The sequence below is a fragment of the Tinamus guttatus genome, unplaced genomic scaffold, assembly GCF_059628265.1.
Source record: "Tinamus guttatus ecotype Peru unplaced genomic scaffold, ASM5962826v1 Tinamus_guttatus_pri_ptg000028l, whole genome shotgun sequence".
NCBI classification, from domain to species: Eukaryota; Metazoa; Chordata; class Aves; order Tinamiformes; family Tinamidae; genus Tinamus; species Tinamus guttatus.
The window spans coordinates 156,375-176,513 of record NW_028288562.1 but is presented as its reverse complement, the minus strand read 5'-3'; the positions used below and the strand labels follow the sequence as shown (position 1 = coordinate 176,513).

At 39.7% G+C, this 20,139-nt stretch overlaps 1 protein-coding gene across 1 annotated transcript in view; it reads right to left on the bottom strand.

The window, feature by feature from the left end:
• The window catches only part of CCSER1 (coiled-coil serine rich protein 1), a 517,309-nt gene that overhangs the window by 431,026 nt on the left and 66,144 nt on the right, over positions 1-20,139 (bottom strand). The window contains exon 3 of the mRNA XM_088529607.1: positions 18,926-19,113. Coding sequence (XP_088385733.1) covers positions 18,926-19,113 — 188 coding nt within the window. The remainder of the gene's footprint in view (positions 1-18,925; positions 19,114-20,139) is intronic.

Sequence of the window (20,139 nt, the reverse complement as noted above, 5' to 3'; positions counted from 1 at the left end):
ACTAACATGGAGGCCTCCAAATGGCAAAAAAATACATTGTTCATCCTCCTGATACTTTGCTAAAGGTTCATTATACACCTGCATTGTCAAATATGCTGTACATACCTAATTTCTTGTTTCATATAGCCTGGGCTTGCCCAATCAGTTCCATCATGCCTACAGGCTAACTAGAAACAAGGGTCTCATTTTCAACCCAAGACTGGATGCATTTGGTCAGTCAAAGCATGAGACACCTCGTTTTTTTCCTCACTAATATGAAGGTAACAAAAGGCATCAAGTGAGTAGAGGTTTCCACTATGGTGAAACTAAATAAAAAGGGGTACAGAGTTGGCTAGTTAGAGGGTTAGTTACTTTTTTTAAGTTGTAACAAGGTAAAAAGACATTTTTCTTCACAGACGGAAGGAAATCTTAATTTTCCTTAAAGAAATCCCTTAAGCATCTCCTTTGTCCGTCAGAATATTAAAATTTGCAATAAATGTTTTATTGAGATAAAAAAATAAGATTTTGAGGTATTGCTTGCATAGCTGACAGGAGAAAAATGACTTTCCTCTTGACAAATGCCACTGGGCTGAAATGTCAATAGACTCATAAAATGAACTGATACCTATAATTAGTTATGACATTTATAATTAATGGAAAATGAAATTTGGCATGCTGCAGTAATGCTCTGAAATACACTTTCAGTCTCAAAGATATGAGAAATTTATAGAATTATACTAATAATAAAATCACTATTGTATCTGAGAAACATAACCGACTGATTCATATTACATTGTACAATATGAACACAGAGTGCATCTTCTATTATTATTACTTGTAGAGGGATGGCTAGAGAGCCGCGTACATGGCTGCCCAGCAGGCCTGCTCAATTCCAGCCTTCAGGTTTCAGTGAAAGAACAAAGGGAGTGCTAACTAGGAGATAAGAAAGTAGACCAAGGTCAGAGGGAATAAAAGAGCTGTTGAACTAAAAGGATGAGCTAAACAAGTAAGGGGGGCTGTAAGGGTCTGAGTTAGATCATTGTCTACCAATTAGGAGCCTGTGTAATTACATCACTAATTGTTAAGAATCATATAAATGTACTGCATGAAAAGCTAATAGAGGAAGTCAGTTCCAGCTTCTATGAAGTTGATGTCTGGCATTCCTGACCCGCTCCAAGCTGCAACAAGTGGCGCCCGAACAGGGACAAGATTCCGAACAGGGACTCGATTCCGAACAGGGACAAGATTCCGAACAGGGACCAGATTCCGAACAGGGACTGGTACAGGGACCTGGCACAACGGTGCGGGATTCCGGAGGACGACGTACGGGTGCAGCCGAGTGATCCGACCAAGAAGGTGGACCGGAGCGGGTAAGCCGGCCGTGATTGCGCACACGGGAAGACGGCGTGGGGTAACGGCTAGAAGCAGAATTCCCAGTGCACGTGTACATGGAGCGAGAAGCTGCTGAACAACTGCTGCTGGACTTATTAGCAAAAAGGGAAGCAGCAGTGAGCACGAAGAAGCTGTATGAGTTGATTAAGTGGGCAAGGGAGAAAGGACATTTAAAGGAGCCACAATTTGTTTTTAGTATAACAGAGTGGCGTGAGATAGGGAACTCATTATGGGAAGCCACTCTGGAGGGCAACAAAGCTGCCAAAGAACTGGGTCAAACTTGGCGAGAGGTGGCGAATCAGCTCAAGTGTATGCAGGCTGAAAAGAAAATGGTAGCAGCTGCGACGCAGATGCTGCAAGGGGAGGAATCAACTCCTGAGGGATCGGCAGTGCAGAAGGGCCCCCTTGGACGAGGCGCCACTGCAGTCCCAAAGAGCACCGCCAAGGAGTTGATCGATAGCGTTCTCGGAGGTGGGTCGTCGCAACTTCAGCGTCCCTTGGAGTCATCACCTCCACCACCGGAACCTGCGCCAGCCGAATCGACCGCGACTCCCGAATCGCCACAGCAGCCATCGGCGCCATCACTCCCGGCAGGGGCAGCTGGAAATAGACCACAGGAGCAACCACCAGAGCGAAGCCGGGACCGACCCTCTGATAAGCTGTTCCGAAAAGCCTCTAAAGCGCTGGTTCAAGCCCAGGCAGATGGGCGAGCCACAGATGGGGGGTGGTCGGGGGCTTCCGGGGGGCTTTCGGGTCCGCGGGTTTCCTCTTCGCGTTGGTCTGGGGTTATCAGGGATGCAATTCTGGAGGGTCAATGGGAGCCGGCTATGACGGTAGCGTGCCCGGTAACCTTTGAGCCGGATGGTCAAGGGGGGGCAGCGGGTAAATGGGATCCGTTTGACTGGAAAATTCTGAGTCAATTGAGGGATACGGTCGTGCGTTGGGGGATCAAAGGCGAGCCCTCCAGACAAATGCTATCCTACATTTTTAACAGCGATATGCTTCTTCCTAGTGACTGTCAACAAATCGCAAAATTAATCTTGACACCAGGACCGCCACGCCACCGAAAACCGCTGGTGTCTGGAGATCCATTGCCAACCCCCCCAGCCCGTGTCCTCATCTGTGCCGGTGGCACCTGCACTGTCTGTGCCCCCACTCCCGAACCGCCCCGTCGTGCCTAAGAACGGCCCGGCTGGGTCCAGGACTTGTTAGATCACCTTGAAAAAAGGAGAAGGGGGGCCAGGGAAGAAAAGGCGAATGAGATCAAGGAGACTTATGTTGCTGAGGGCTTGACAACAGCCAGGAGGGAGGTGCAGGGGGATTTGATCCGTCTTTTAAAGTGGGGGTTGAAGAATTGTAATGCTTTAAGTGAGGACAGAAACAGTTATTAGGGCTATTATTTCTGTTTGCTATGTTCATCCCTATTATGTGTTGTATCCTTTGTATATTGATGCTGAAACGAGGTATGGTTGAAAGGTGGAAATTTGTACGATCCGTAGAGTCATAAAACTATTGTACAAAATAGAACCCAAGACCTTGAGAAAGAAGATGTTTGCCTGCCCGGTCTGAGTGATAAGGAGCATGGAGGCGGCTGCTCAGCCAGGCTCACAGCCGACCTCCTCTGAAAGCAGCTGAAGGCGGCTGCTCGACCGGGCTTGTAGCCAACTTAATGGCAAACATCCTCTAAACTAATTTGAAGGTCAAAACATCCGAGAGGGAGGGAGATGAGAAAGGCAGGACCCTCGGACTGACGGCTGGGACCACTTACTGGTATGCGCACCTGCGTGACCAGGAGGGAAGGTTATGTGACTGAAGGCGGAGTTTGTCCGCCCCCCGGTCTGCCTGCTGGCACGTACTGGCCCTACGTGGCAGGATGCACCGGGCATAAACAGACAGTGCAGAAAGAGGGGGGGTGAGACTCCTAACACTGAGGCCCACGTTGTCTCTGCGGGGACGCCCGCCGCGTTAGGAGCCTGTCAGCAACCCTCTAATCTGCCAGCTCAAGAGAATGTTCAGTCTCAGTGTCCTGCCGACAAGTATTACCTCGCGAGTAATTAGGAATACTTTGCTTCTTTAACGTGCTTTCACCTGAATAGTCATAGCCACTTTGTTCTGTGTGATTATTGCCAAATCCCAAACCCATTCGCAACCTAATTGGCAACGAGGATGGGACTTGGCAATTGAGACAGTGGAACTCACTAGTGGAGTGCACAGCTACGTGAGGTCGTGCCACTGGACAGAAATTGTGTTTGTGCTGTTTGTGTGTGTGGTCTTTAGATCTTTATTGTGTAATATATATATCAGCAGAGAGGGCTGAATAAGCACAACCAGAAAGTGCAGAATTTGAAAGAGGGAAAGCCAGGAATAACTCAGACTATGGCATTCCCCCCCCACAACCAGTGGAGGACTGGGAGCCGTACTCTGACTTGTATCCTTGGAAAGAGACTAGGGAAGTACTTCAGCATGGGAAACAAGAATGAAGCGACGGCCAAGCTCCAGTGCAACTGGCACGGAAGGACCTGCAACAGTCCTTACAAATTGTAAAAGCCTCAATGCTACTGGAGCAGGGGCCTCCTTAATGTATAGAAATCCCAAGCAATTTCTGGGGAGGAAACCAAATTGAAGCAATGCAAACATAAATAGAAATGGAAATCGAGAACCTTTCAAAATGATTGGGACATCTTAATAATCGATTTGAAAGATTGTTTTTTCACCATACTATTGCATCCTGAGGACCATGACATAGTGGAACATATGAACCAAACGCTGAAATGCCAGCTATAAGAAAAAAAAAAAAAAAGAAAAAAAAAAAGAAAAAAAGAAAAAAAAGGAAAAAAAAAAAAGAAAAAAAGGGAAAAAAGGGGAAAAAAAGAAAAAAAAAAAGAAAAAAAAAGAGGAGAATTGGGAATTATGCCTGCAGAAAAATTGGCAAGAGCAGAATATGTTTTAAAATTTTTGAGATTACCCCAGGACAGCCTAGTCCCTCTGATGGTCAAACACAGGGCTGGGCTAAAGGGAGCCCTGACAGAAGTAAAGTCGGGTCCATGTAAGATGATGCTGAGAGACTGGAACATGGGAAAATGGATGGGACCTTTGGACTTGATAACCTGGGGAAAAGGGTATGCTTGTATCATTACAGATGCTGGAACTAGATGGGTGCCAGCAAAATGGGTGAGACCTTGGCTGGAAACAAACTCACATACATCAGATGTAGCAGGCAAACAGCTGGTACCCTAGCAGTGGGAAGTGTGAGCCTGCAGAACATCATGAGAGGAAGAAGTGTCCTGTACTACTAAGCAGGCCTTGCTGGTACAAAAGAAAAAGGGGGAATTGTAGAGGGATGGCTAGAGAGCCGCGTACATGGCTGCCCAGCAGGCCTGCTCAATTCCAGCCTTCAGGTTTCAGTGAAAGAACAAAGGGAGTGCTAACTAGGAGATAAGAAAGTAGACCAAGGTCAGAGGGAATAAAAGAGCTGTTGAACTAAAAGGATGAGCTAAACAAGTAAGGGGGGCTGTAAGGGTCTGAGTTAGATCATTGTCTACCAATTAGGAGCCTGTGTAATTACATCACTAATTGTTAAGAATCATATAAATGTACTGCATGAAAAGCTAATAGAGGAAGTCAGTTCCAGCTTCTATGAAGTTGATGTCTGGCATTCCTGACCCGCTCCAAGCTGCAACAATTACTCTCTTTCTATTGTGGTAAAGTTATTCTACACAGAGATCTATATCAAATTAAAATAAATACGTCAAAAGTTTGTATGACATTTCAAACATGCCATAAGCTTTGTACATAAATAAAGGAAATGTCTGTAATTATGAAGCCTATAGTTTAACAGGGATCGAATGAATGAGAGTCTTGATTTGTCCTGGTTACAACAGGGAAGAAAAATAAATATGAATACAACTTACAAGGTTCCATTAATGCATGTAAGGGAGAGCTCTAAATGGCAACAGGATGAATGAAGAAAATACCAAGTAGAGGTTACAGAAAGGGATTACCAGGAAATGAATAGTATCATTTAATAACTATATCTTTCTTTTTACTAAGTAAAGTAAGCTTCAAATTGGTAAGATACATACTGGTGTTAAGAAGCCAAAGGTCTGTAATATGTTATCACTGAACTGGAACTGTATGTAACACAACATGTATTATTGGGTATGCAGCCAATTGTGCAGAAAGGTTTTCATTGTAAGTATTTTCTTTTCTCTTGCTCTCTTTTTTATTAAAAGAAAAGCTTCTTAGTAACTACATGAATCCCCTTCTCTTCTTCACACACAGTCTGTATACTGGAGGAAGGAAGGACAGAAGGAGTAGCTAATTGCTAACGGTCCTGTTAATCAAGACTTGACCTACCATCATTTGTCTTTCTTGAGGATATAATGGGCGAAATGTAGTGTATCAAGCCTAAAACGGATTTCACTCTGGAATCAGTAGGCAGGAACATTGATAACATGATACAGTGCAATATAATATTCATGCATTTAGAAATAAATCCCAAAGGCAGGACCAAACTAAATTACCCTAATATATCAATCAACAGAGGGAAGCAAGGAATGCAAGAGTAATATCTGCTTTCTACATACAAAGCTGTTAGTTCTTTACTTGTTTAGTTCCATATTCTTTCTTTCTAGTTTCGTTTGTATTTTCATCTTATCAGCTAAATTGAGATAAAATCTGATCTGCCATTAGATCCTAGCTCCTGCATTCAATCCCTGACGTTCTTATTCCTATTGCATCCTTTTTCACCCCGCAATGAGAATCCAATAGCACAGCAAACACTCTCCACATCTGTTTTTTTCCAGGAGGAGTATTTCCTGATCAGATATTTGGAGATAATTATTAAAAAGAGAGACAGAGAGAGAGACAGAGAGAGAGATATCATGTACTATTCCAGATTTATACCGAGGAATGCTACTTTTCACTTTTCCTGACCCTTTTTCTTAAGGAGTGGTCTTAGGCCAAAAGAAACCTGCTGACTCTTTCAAACCTGGTGACATTAAAGGTTTATCCAAACACCTGCAGAGTGCAAACTGCCACTGTTTTCAGATAGAAGGAAGAAGCTTCAAACCGTATGAAGTGGCTCAGATCAACCAAAGTGAGAAATGTGTCTTGGTCACATAACGAGTACCACACAGCCAGTGAGTGCGTGCGCATCCCGGAAGAACCGGGATATCTAAACATGAAAGAGGTGCAAGGGGCCTAACCCCTTCAGCAGAATCATGCAAACACGGGGTACACACAACACAGGAGGGGCAAGGGCATCATCCAATAATCCAACAGCCCCCAGATTCTCAACAGCATCTGGTGCAGAAATCTCCATCACCTAGAGCCATAAAGGGTTTACCTTGCCATCCTTTTACATGATAGGATGTTACAAGCTTTCTGTCTTCATGGTTTCTCTTCATAATTGATTCCTGTGAATATCGATCACTGCTTCATTTTTTTGCTGTTACTAAGCGAGAAAATGAATGCTTTTAAAATAGAGGCCTGCGCCCACTGCATCTACATCTGGGCTGTAAGCCTGGACTTTGAGTCTTGATCATGAGTGGTCTGCCCGTGATTAGCAGAGCAGCTTGCAATCAGCCCGCACGGCCTGCCAAGGTGCTCAGCTGCTCTCTGCTGCCACGTCCCTCAGCACGAGGCTACCTGCCAGGCAGGGCCTGCGAGATGGTGGCGGCGGCTGCAGCTACCGCACCAAGACACACACACAGGGCGCTGTTCTTTGTAACACCATCGAGGCCCGACTCCCTGTGCTCATCACTTCCACTATCTACAAATGAGATCTTCTGTTAGCATTAGCTTGTGTCACCTCTCGGAGTGCCTCATGCACAAATGTTATGAGCACTTTCTAAGTTGACAGTTTGAGTTAACTGTACAGAAATGAACTTGACAAAGCTCCCTTGCAAGCTTAGCCCCCTAATAAAGCTTGGCAGCTTTTACCCAAAAGCGTAAATGATGAAAATTGTCAAATTAAGAAAGGCACCATCCTGTTTTAGCAACAAAATAAATACAAAGAAATAGGAGCTTACAGTGCAAAACTGCGGGATGAGAAGAGCAATAGTATTTGCTCTGCAATATGTAGCCGTCCAAAAAAACCTACTAAACAGGCATATTTTGAATTTTTCTGATATACTTCAGCTTTTGCAGGCTTCCACATGTGTAAAAAACAGATAAGCCACCATGCCGCTTGTGCCTACAGCTGACACAGAAATGCAGAGATGGGAAACTAAGAGTTATTGAAATAATGCATTAACAGAGCTGCTGTAGCTGCGACTGACTAAACATACAAGGAAGCCAAGGTTTATTTGAAGTTTACCTAAAGAACATGCCCAAAAGAAGAAATCATGCACCCAAAAGCTTGTTTATATTTTTCCCTTCTATTTTAGTAGGTCCAATAAAATATTATTTGTATTGCCCCATTTTTTCTGCAGCTTCACAACATTTAAAAATAAAAGCACTTGGCCTGACCAACTATTTCTCTTTGCTAAGTTTGTGGAATCCCACATAAGGAGAGAGTAGATGAATTATAGCTGTAGAAAATTCAATTAAGAGGTGACAGACACAGAGTTAGTATCAGGAGCCGTGCCAGAAGATATACATGTAGTCCTCTGAAACAAATAATATCCATTAAGAATAACAGAACAGCTGCAATAAGGAAGAACTAAAGTCACATTATTTCCCTTAGCACACTGGAAATAATTTAATAAATCATCCATCTGAGTCGCATCAGGACTTCTCCTTCAGTACAAAGGACTGATACACCAAGTGTGTTGCTGCCTGTGCTCCACTTTTTCACTGCTGCATAAATGATAGTATTGGTTTTATGGAAAACAGCTGATATGGTAAAAAATTGCCAGCTCTGGAGAAATTTTAGAAGAGTTACTCCCTTCACTGATCAAAAGGCTATTTAAGGGACTTGTTCATATTGTTTTCTCAAGTAACGTGTAGCTGATGTGAATATACTTCCCCTGAGAGAATTCATCTTCCCAGGAGATGGCAGTACTTGACTCTGCATAATTACTCACTCATTGGGCCTGTGATCTGTATGAAGGACAGTAATACAGGAACAAGGCAGTGGTTTTTAACTCTATATATCAGTTATTTTCACAAATGGTTCACAGGTTATTATTATTATCTTTTGTTGGAACCCAACTGTTTTTTTTTCCTAACAGCAAAATAAAAACTACAAAAAGAACGATAAAATGTCTCAAGATATTCTCCGAAAGAAGATACGTTATGTTCTCGGGGTGCTCAACTAAAACAAGAAAACACTAAGAAAGTAATCTTGTTTATAAGCTACAAGCACTTTAACAGAGAGAAAAAGGCCAAGTATTATGACAGGCTCTTATTCTAACTATGGAAGATAAACTAAAGTGTCTGGAAGTGAAAAACACAGACACCATTAATTTGGAAATAAAGCACAATTTTTCAGACAATTATTTTCATCTTCTTTTAAACCTTTGGAACAACCTCACAAAGAAGAGTGTATCTGTTCCATCTCTTCATAGTTCGAGGTATCTTTACTGCAAAGCTTCATACTCCCCTTGGTGCAGAGGTAACTTGTAAGGTTTTAGGATGTGTGCTCTCAAAAAAGTCTAGCCAGAGAAGCCAAAGGTCCTTCCCAACTATGGAAACCTCTCAGCTTGCTTTCTTTAGAAACCTGTGGCTGCATACGTACCAGGAAGTTATTGGATACCACCCCTTGCGTACACATGAACAGTTTGTTCTCTTGTCAGCATGCACTGATACTTGCCTTCTGCTTGGACATTGCACCACCTCAAACTAGCTAAAACTAAAAGAATATTGGGCAAGTATTTTGGGCATTACTTTTTTTTTTTTTTCTGTTCATAGATGCACAGATTTTCAATTTACCCTCAATAGCATCTTTATGTACATATCTAGTCCTATTCAAGTTCATCATCAACATAAGCCACTCATGAATGAAAACTTTTATGATTCCTGTTTGTCTGATGTTATTACATCATTTGAATTTACAGGCAGAACCATTCCCTCACAATACATATTAGCACGTAAACTTTGTCAAGATGCCATGTGCAGGGTTTGCACATCCAAGTAGAATTCAGACCTGGACCAAACCTAGCTCCTGTTAGGGGCCGTTAATCTTTCCTGTTCACCTTGGATAGGAGAACAAGTTGCACTACAACTCTACAAAAAGTGTTTCCTGAAGCTGTATCTTGTACCTTTGAAATACGCAAAGTTAGCAGAGGAAATGACAGTTTTTATTATTTGCCAAACAATTCTCAGCTTTATTAAAGCTCTGGACAAAATCTATTTAGTGTTTGTTCTATTTTTGGAATCCAAATAGTATTTGCTATCATAACTCAGAGAATAATAAGCAAAGATAATTTATTCACCAACTATTAAAACACTCAATTACAATTAAAAAAGCAATCATGAAAGAGTTCTTGATTTTATTTTTGACTTACTTGAAGGATTGTTGGCTTCTCCTCCCACCTCACAGCAATGACAGAGCTGATGAACAATTTATCATTGGTAGTTTGATGTGTTAGCTCCCCTCAACAGAAACTGAAATGTGTATTATTGAACCAAGAGAAGATCCTAAAACCTTTTATCTGACACCCCACTGAATGTAATTTTTTTAAAATAAATGCCAAGCAACAACGAATATCTTTTAACTTCTCTAGTTACTAGGCTTTACAGACCTCCTACTGTGCAGCAATAAATATCCTTCAAGAGAAAAGCTTATCACTTTGTAACGTTGAATACTGCCACAATTGCCTTTGCTATGTGTGACTGAATATAAACGTGAATGCTATCCGAGACCAAAAGCATGCATAATAGCGCCTCTCTCTCTCTTATTTTAGTAAGCACAGCATCCCTGCTTCAGCCCTATTTTCTTCTACCTGTAGAGTGTTCCAGTGGACTGCTGCTGAGTCCACAAAAAGCATCGAGGTCAAAACAGTTTGGCATCCAGTTTTCTTCTCAAGTTTTTAAAGCAGGAATTGCTGTGATCCCTAAGCTGGGCCAAATGGCTGGCTATTCCTTTCATTTAAGATGGTTATTAAAATACCTGCAACTCTGAAATAAAAACCTTCCAAGATACCAATATGCTGAGATGCAATGTTTCACCTTATCAGTGTTTAATGCACAACACTAAGAACCCAACATCCAGAAAGGTATCATTCTAAAATAGCATATTTTCAACATTTCACTTGCACAGATAAGCTTTGCAGATGACTACTCACTTCTCAATGAGTGAGAACGACTTTATCTCTTACATTGCATAAGATCAAAAATTAACACGGACATTTTATTTTTTTCATAATTTGCTTATTTTAGAAAGCCTGAAAAGTGACCACAACATTAAACCTCCATAAAAGGAAAACTAAGCAAAAAGCCCTACCACTTCCCTTCTGTATTCAGCTTCCTAAAAAGGAATTTTCCTAAATAGAATCACCAGATGCAAACACTTTTCCTCATTTTTGATACCACAATATAAAGCAAATCAACCAGACAGAACTTAATACATATTAATACATACGAGTTGATTAGGAAGGAACTGTTCATAGCTCCTTCGAAATCCTAATACATCGGGCTCACAGAGCTCCTTTCAGAAGCTTGTTCTTCATCAGCAGGTAAGCACTGTCCTATATCCAGTTCTACCCATAGGAAGCTTGGAGCCTCTAGTGACAGTCTTGTTGACTAAATGCATTTAACCCCATTCAAGTTTGTTGCAAAACAGGTCCTAAGTCTGCTTCAGTGTGCCCCATCAATTTTTTTGAAAATATTCCAAAGACTGCAAAACATTCATGAATCTATTTGTCAAATATAGTTTAATTTAATAGAAGATGGAGAAGAAGATTATTTCCCATATTTACATGCGTGTCAATTGCACAAGAAAAAGACAGAGCCTAAACAGCAGCTGTGGAAACAGTTGCAGCCCTGAATTTCATGATTATATTCACATGTAGAAAGATAAAATGATGTAGAAGACCTGCAACCTAGAATGAAATGAGTGAATAACTGCCACATCACAGAGAAAGAGAAGATTGTGGAAAAAAAAAAATGCAATAACAAATCAAGAAGATTTCAGTGCTGTGCATACTCTGCAATTTAGCTGCAATCAGAGCTAACATGAATGGCAATTAGACACATAAACTTCTAAGAATCAAGATGAAAGTCTTTTTTTCCCCTTCCCCTTTTACAGGCTCTTAAAATGCAATATATTTTGAAAGCAAAGATAAAGTTCTGATAATAAGATCAAACTGCTTTCCGTGTCACATCTGACCTTAAAAAGTCAAGACAGAAATGACAACTCCTTATTCCAATCTGGAGGAAAACTCTTTTACAGCGTGACTAACGAAAATATGAAAAGACTTGTATTACTGTGCACACTGTCGCACTTACACAGGCAAAATTACATTACTTTCCTCTTTCAGCTGAAACGCCTGATGGCTTGATAGCAACAATGCATATTTTACAAGCTGCCTTATTCTCCTCTGAACAATGCTCCTTGGAGGCTATATTCACAGAAATGATGCTTTACCTCCTGGATTTCAACTCTGCAGGTAATAAAAAGGTTATGAATATTTCTTGGTAACCATTTCTGTCAGCAGATGACCTTTTTCACTCCCAGTAGGGAAACTGTAGGAGCATCGTAGGAATAGGAATTCAGGAAAGAATTCCAGCCTAGTGAAAAAATAATAATAATAAAAGGGTCTCCTCTCTCCTTCTGTTCATCTGCCTCCCATGCTTTTACTCTCAGAGATCGACCACCCCCAAGCTTCCCATAAACTGCTTTCCTTACTGATGCTCAATCACTTCCTTTTCCACATCATCTTCAGTGAATGTTACAGCCAGGTCTTTCTCTCTCAATATCAGGGTTTTGCATTTCTCCCCACAGTTCTTATGGTACCAAAGGCAATGCAGCTGTAAATTCTATCTTTTATCTCTCCTTCTCATTCTTTTCTGGATCCAGATCCTTTCTCAAACTTGCCTGAACCTTCACCCTCTCCACTGCAATAGGCAGGGGGATTCCAAAAGTATCTGCCAAGGCTGCAGATTTATAAAAACAATTTCATTTAGCTAAGTGCTCCATCCCACTATTTAATTATTTTAATTGACATGATATAAATTTCACAAGGCTTATTTTGGGATAAACTGCTTGAAATTTATTCCAAACACTTAAAATCTGATCATTTCAGGTTAGAGTAACAAAGAGAATCTGGTTTTGATTTTTCTCAACCTTAAAAAAAATTATATCAGGAGATTTATTTTTATGAAAACACACAATTCTGATTTTGTCAGTCAAGTGAACTCTTACCTGATTCTTCACTGAATAACTTTTGGAATACATTAAAAGAAATTAGATAGCAGGCACTTAGCTCCAAATCTGGAAACACTCCTGTTCCAAATGGCAATCTTTATCTTTCGACTCTTATCTCTCCCCACCCTGTTGTTCTTTTTGTTTTTATCCCCAAACTCATTTTGGTTTGGGTATTTTACTTACTCTTGGCATGGGGGAAAAAGGAAGGGGGGGCATTATTTCAGTCAAACTAATCTGAAAACTTCAGGAAGCAGTATCCAGAGCAGACACCAAACTAAGTACAAAATGAGACCAAACAGATGAGTTACTTCTCCAAGCACTGTCCCTGCCACTGAGTGATTTTCCCCTCAACCTAAGCCAAAAGTGGCTTGCCTGGATCTCTCTTCTGGGAATTAGCCAGACTGTTAGTAGTGCTTTCACTCAGTAGCAACACATTCATCCACTACCATGTTTACTCTGAGATTTACAATTGTTAATAACCCAACTCACTTTAAATTTGAAAAATTAAAGCATTTTTAAAACTATTGTCTTATCTTTTCCTGTACTATAATGATCGTGTCCTTGTGGAACTGTATAGTCTACATTAAAGCATAAGTATTCAATCACATAATTTGCTAGCTACATTTCAAGAATGAATTCAAAATATGTAATGGCTTCAATCTGATATTTTTACTAGTTTTTAATAAACTAAGAAGTGTATATTACACAACAGATCATCTCCCACAAAGTATTCAGCTCAAAAGCTTCTAGTTAAGATGACCTAAAAATTCACAGATGCTTAAATCACAAAATGCTTAAATCTCAGTTCATCATTTCCATTTTTTTTTATGCTTATAGCACCCTAAGGGCTCTTTCTCTGCACCAAGTTAAGACAAGGAGTCCCCAAAGTACAACCTACCTACAATTAGGTGTTTATTCCCATCTAGACACCACTATTCAGGATTTTTTTTTTTTTTTTTAAATCCAATAGACCTGTCAGTTCTTGCTTAAAGTGGCTTTCACAGTTTTCTCTACAAAGCAGCAAAACACCCTATTCTTTGCAAATGAAGAAATTCTGTTAGTTAGTGCAGAGCTAGTTATAAATGAAGGCTGTCAAGTCTGTTTCACATGAAAGGTGAACCACAGCCTTACAGGGTTTGCTTGAACAGTTCAATAAGAATTCATGCTGCTAAATATTCTCCCTTGAGAAGACCAACACAGCAGAGATGAATTGGAATTAAGTAGAAATTCCACAATTCAATGACAGAACAAAATCTAAAGCCTAATTTAACAACAAAAAAGGTGCGAACATCACAGATACTAGAGGTAATATATGTACGGTGTACAACAACAGGTTGCAGGTATTCAGAGCAACACAACCTTGCTGGTTCTCAAGAAAGTTGTTATTAAAGAAGCGTGGACATCCTGCTTACCTGGTTCATACTTTCATAACATTCTTGGAATATCTGAAAATGATTGTTTTGGCATTTTTGAATCTGAACCGAAGGCAGCACTCAAATCCTCTCCATAATGTTTAATTCACTGCCTTCCCAACGAAGGCTGTGAGAAGAGAAGCTTGTTAACTGTTTAGATATCAGTCATTAGTGTATTTACAGCCTGTAGATGGAGGCTGTGTATCCTACAGGGATGTTTCAAGCCTTTACAGGTCATATTCACAGTCACATTGCAGGTCACACAAAACCAGTCACGCTCTATTCCACTTTAAGACCCCTTGTCACCTGCTTTAGCTCATACAAATCATGTATGTTTGATAGCATCCCCCAGATCACCCAATTCCATAAAATGGCAGCTTATGAATAGACTCTGCTTTGTATGTTCCTTTCAGATTGTTGAAGGTATGAAGAAAAATGTCAAGTCCATAGTCAGAGAGAAAATACTGGGAGAAAAGAATGTAAAGGAATTGGGAAGAAATATCAAAATCTTATCAATTTTGTCTTGGAGAGAAGGCAACCTTATTTTACCTATGCTCAGTTGTCGTCACACACTGGCTTAAACATCATACATACTGGCTTCTTTGTGTTTGGCAAACACAGAGAAAATGAGCATAGCAAAACCATTTTAGTGCTTACTTTTCTGCTCTTCTAGCAGATGCACTTGCAATAAAGCACAAGTGGCCACAAAATCCTCTTGCTTGTCCCATGATGTAGCAGCTAGGGTAGAACTGACACTTGATAATGGGATTACACAAACATTAATAAAGGCACAAACATGTACTGCTCACATTTTCATGAGTGGAGACTTATCTACTACTCATTACATACAATATAAAAGGCAGGAGATAAATCTGAATACACTGCCTTGGATAACTGCTCTAACACTCCAAGCACATGCTCTGAAGTACACCAGCAACCTGATTATTAATTGCTAAGTTACCCTAAATCATCCATTGACTCCCACAATATATTCAATATCCTTAACTTAAATTTAGATATCAGCTGCTAATTAGAAACATAATGATTCAAAACATACATTCTGAAGAGGGGCCATAACATTTCCATTTTCGGGGGGATCTACATTTTGCCATTCTACTCCCTCAGCAGACAGGGAAAGAATCTCAACCACTTTTAACTCATATTTCTTTTGCTACTATTTCACTATTTCTGCGCCAGTTTTTTACCTTTAAGTCATTCCAAATTTACATACAGCTCCTTCTCAATGTAATTATTCAAATATTAATTTTACAAATTGACTGTTTAATTTCCCCTCTGACTGATATCTTCAGTTCTTCCGATTATCAAAGAGATGCCACAAAATATCAAATAGCTCATGAAATATTACCAAGCATTTCAACACATGTTTTTGTATATATTTAAGGATGTGTACTGTTAAATGTTAGATATTCAAAGTATCCCTACATAACAAGCATAGTGCAAATATAATGAAAAGTGGACTTTGCCCAAATGTCAGCATTTGATTAGTAAGTAAAAAAGTTTGATATAATTCTGGCATACTTTTTGAAAAATGCTCAGTCTTCTACTTTCTTTTTGCCTATTTTACACATGGAGAAAGAAGAAGAATCTGAGTGGAGACAGAGATGTCAGCCATAGCCTCTGCCACTCTTAGCAGGCATAATTAACTAGTCTTGATGCTTAAATATTTGAAGTTGTAAATGTCAACTTATTAGTTCCAACATTTTAATGATCAGACTTTCTGTGGCTGTATGAATCCCTTTAAATTTGCATCAGTTTCTACCATGTTTATTTGAAAAGACTCTATTACATTGTGAGGGCAATCAATATTTAACTGTTGCAAAGAAATGTCCTGAATTTCAGGTTTTATCTTTTGCATTATTCTGTAATACTGAAGTCTAGAACGGTTTTTACTCAAATAATGACATCTTGTGGTATAAATGAGTCATTACAAGAACTACTTCAAGACATACTCCAATTAAAAACACATAAAATTAGTAATCTGAGCAGTTAATCTGATGAGTCTATTGCAGTTCACTTCTGTATTGCCATTGCTGTGAAGTGCCCCCATTGCGCAGTGATTTATTCTGAAACTTTTTTTCCCTCCCTACATCTTGGTTTTGAAAGTACTGATCTTACCTAGTTTCTAAATTCCTTGCAGTCTCTCAAAAATGAATTTATTCCCCTTGTGGAGGAGTTGGTAACCCCTCTTTGCAAGTTAGATTCATGTTCCCAAGATTCAGAAGTTCTGCACAGCCAGCGTTTTAGTTCATATCTTAGAGCAAAGCACCACCAGTCACATAAGAATACTCTGTTCAGAGAGTTGTTTAGGAGGAACAACAGTTTCTCAGGTGCTAATTTCTGTCTTTTTTTTTCTCCCTCATATCCTCTAAATTTCTAGCTTTTCCTCAGTTCTTCTGCTTCTTGATGCTCTCTAGCCACTCAGCAGAAGAATCCCACACTGCTTGCCAGACACAAAGACAACGAGTAGAGGGTCTTGTAGGGCCTTGTTGCATTTACGCAGAAGGTGTATCATACAAGTTCCAAAGCTGCTTCAGTGCAGCACAGCTTGTGAATAACACAAGCCAACTGGCAACTGTGGCTACTACCACTTGGTGCCACAGAATAAAACTGAAAAGCAATGGTGCCCTCGCCAGAGAAAACTAGGCAATCTCAAATGAACTTGCAATCACTCGAGCATCTTCAGTTATTTTCATTCTAGTCTAGAAGAGAATGAATACAAATATGCACAGAAGAAAGGCACTGACGCTCTTCTAGGCATATGATCAAGTTCCTAAATTACTAATCTATACAGGATTGTTGAATAAGAGTGGATTAGGTGTTGAATTCTTTTTATAATATTTTTAGCTTATCAGCTCCAATTCTTCCTTACTTAGCATAAAGTTATTCTCCATTATGATTGTGCAGTGGTAACAGTCAGCGGTGTCAGATACAGAACTGAACATTATTTGCTTGTGACAACTACTCTGAAGGGGCCTTTTATTGTTCAGATATGCAGTGTTATGAACATTCAAATTTCTTCAGTTCCTAACTTCCTTCTCTTCCAGGAATCACTGTCCATTCTTGTCTTTTGCTCCCCCACCGCTGCCCCCTTCTGCTTCTTCTTTCTCTTTTCTAAATACCTAAGTTTTCATCTAACATTTTTCTTAACATATGAAGATGATCACCTTATTTATTGCGAAAAACCTGGAATAATTTTATTTTCATTTATGAGTATCCACAGCAAACCTACAGTTGATGTGAAAGTTCTGTAATGTAAAAGGTCTGTGATTGTAATCCAAATATACAGGAGAAATCATGAATAAATCTATGAATAAGCTTGTTAACAGAAAGAACAAAAATAGCAGATTTCAAAATTTAAAAAAAAAGAAAGAAAAAAAAGAAATAAGCCCCAAATCACAAACCATCCCTTTGAATCTCCTCTGTTTTTACAGTATTGATACCAATGACATTGTCAGCTTCACAGTTGCATCATTAATATAGTGCTAACTGGAATGAAGTGCTAAGGCATGATCCTAGATAACTATTTACAAAAAAACAAAAATCTGCCTAATAGCCGGGGCCTAATGACCCAACTAAGTTTTACAGGCTTGAGCCAGGGTTAATGAGCTTTTTAGGGCAGGAAATACATCTGCGTAACACTCTGTATGCCTACATGAAAAGAGCATCTTTAAATGTCAAGATATTGTGGTTTTGAAAAACAAGTTATTACTGATATTAGGATATTCATTAATATTTGGATATGCGACAATAGAGAAATATGCTGTAACTATATGCTTTAGTTGTACTACTTTTTTTTCTTCTTAGTCATTCAACATTTTTATCTAGTATCTCTGCTTATAATAATTCAAAGGTAAAAAAAAAAAAAATACATAAACTTTGCATTACTGTGCTAAATTATCCGAGAATTCAGCATCATCTGGAAAAGCAAAGATGGACAAGAACTTCTTCTTAAAATTAATTTGCTTGCTAGTGAAAGGCCAATGTAAAATTAATTAGCCAATACTGATAAAATTTATAATTCTGATATTGTTAAGAAAAAATAATCCTGCCGTTCACATGCAGGTAATCCATTTGTAAGCACTGCACCCAGCGAGTAACTCAAGAGCAACTGATCCAAACAACTCAATTATTCCTGCAGCGACCATTGCTCAAGGACACCAGCACAGGCGCAAGTCTTTGTAAAACTGGCCAAACATCATAAAAATACCCTCATTGCTGTCATAGTTGTTCCGCTGCTGTCCTAAATGCCATTTGTGCACTCGGCCACAAGGGATTCTACATGATACTTTCAGACACACGAGTGAGATTTACCATGACAAAAGACAAACTTGATGTCATTCTCTAGGGACCACTTCTCAGGGAGACAATTTGCCCTTTTGAAATTAGCCTCATTCCAAGCAACTTTCTTCACAAACTTCGGTCTGAGCATCCTCTGATTAATAGTGGCAGTGATTCCATGAGACAACACAGTAACACTAAGAACGCTGTACAGGAGTGGAAAATGTGTGCTCTATATCAAAGCACAGAGGCGGTCACGCCAGAAGTATGACATTTGACTCCCCTGTTGCTCTTATTCCCAGACAAACCAAAGTGCAATATGAAGAACATTTTCAAAGAAAGCATACAAACCTTCTGACATTGTTACAAGCTGGAAAAAAAAAAAAAATACTTTTACTTCAGTAGCTGAGCTTGGCCTACATTTTGTGAGCCTGAGCCAACCTTTTGCGTTTCGACACATTATTTATAATGCTATAATGCTACTGCTCATTATAGTTACAGTCATCACATTTACATATGAAAATAAACTCACCATGCTGTTCATTTTTGAGGAAGATGAGCTTGCCCTCTGCTTTCGTAGACTGTTAAGTTCTTCTGTGTTTCCATCCTTCGGTTTTACGATGAGCCGACTGCTTCCAGCTGTACCTTCTGAAGAGGATCTGAGCCGTTTCTCAACAAATCGGCCGTCTCGGTATGGGCTGAAGCTATTGGCAAGATCAACTATGGACAAAGAAGCAACCAGCTATTACCACAAAGAATTATTTTGTACAAATACTTGCCTAAGCAGAACACCACTCTGCTCGAACAGCTTACACTAAGCAGGAACAGTTAACAGTGTTGCAGCACTACTTATTTAGGTGATTTGGAAAAAGTAGATCTAGTTTATTAGATGAAAGTGCAACTTAGGCCACCAGGTCAGCTCCCTCTTGGTGGCATACTCAGTCCACCTATTTAAGGAATCCAGCAGGACCTTCACTCTTTCCGTCTCTTTTTTTCTTCTTTCTAGGACACTTCCAAACTGCTGCCCAGTAAAATCCATCAGAGAAACTATCACTCTTATTCTGTGTCTAAAAGCAAGTCCAGATTATGGAGGGCCAAGCCTCACAGTATCACTGCATAAGGCAATCAAACACATTGGTCTTGGCTTCTGTGCAGCCCTGGTAATCCTAGGTCAGCCCACATGAGGGCTCTCCTGCAGCCAGCAGGCTGAATCCCACTTCCCAATCACCATTAATCCATACACTGGGAAAGAGGAAAAAATAGGTTTTGTATCTTATCTTCCTTTACAATTGGAGAGAGAACAGACATTTTTCTAAGGCTTTTCAAAAATTCTATATCATATAGAAGCTTCTAAATGCATATTAAGAAATATATGCCTTGTCATACCTGCTCATATATTAATGTCAAATTCATTGTGTTATCTACAATTCAATCTGCAATAAGACCAGCTGTGAAAGTGAGAATATCTATTACCAAATGGGGGAAAAAAAAGGAAAAAAAAAAAAGTAATATTTTTGGTTTTACATTTGGTCTTAAACACTGCTTAGGAAAACTAAATGTACTAAAAATTCCTCCAGAACAGTCTGTTTACGACAGATACAATTAATTGTAGCCTATATTACTGAATACCCTTTGTACGTAGTGCAGTATCACCTCTAGTGATACTATTTACACCCTACTTACAGAAGTCTCTCTATTCGGCTCCTGTGCGCTGTCTTCCAGATGCACAGATACAATATATATCCT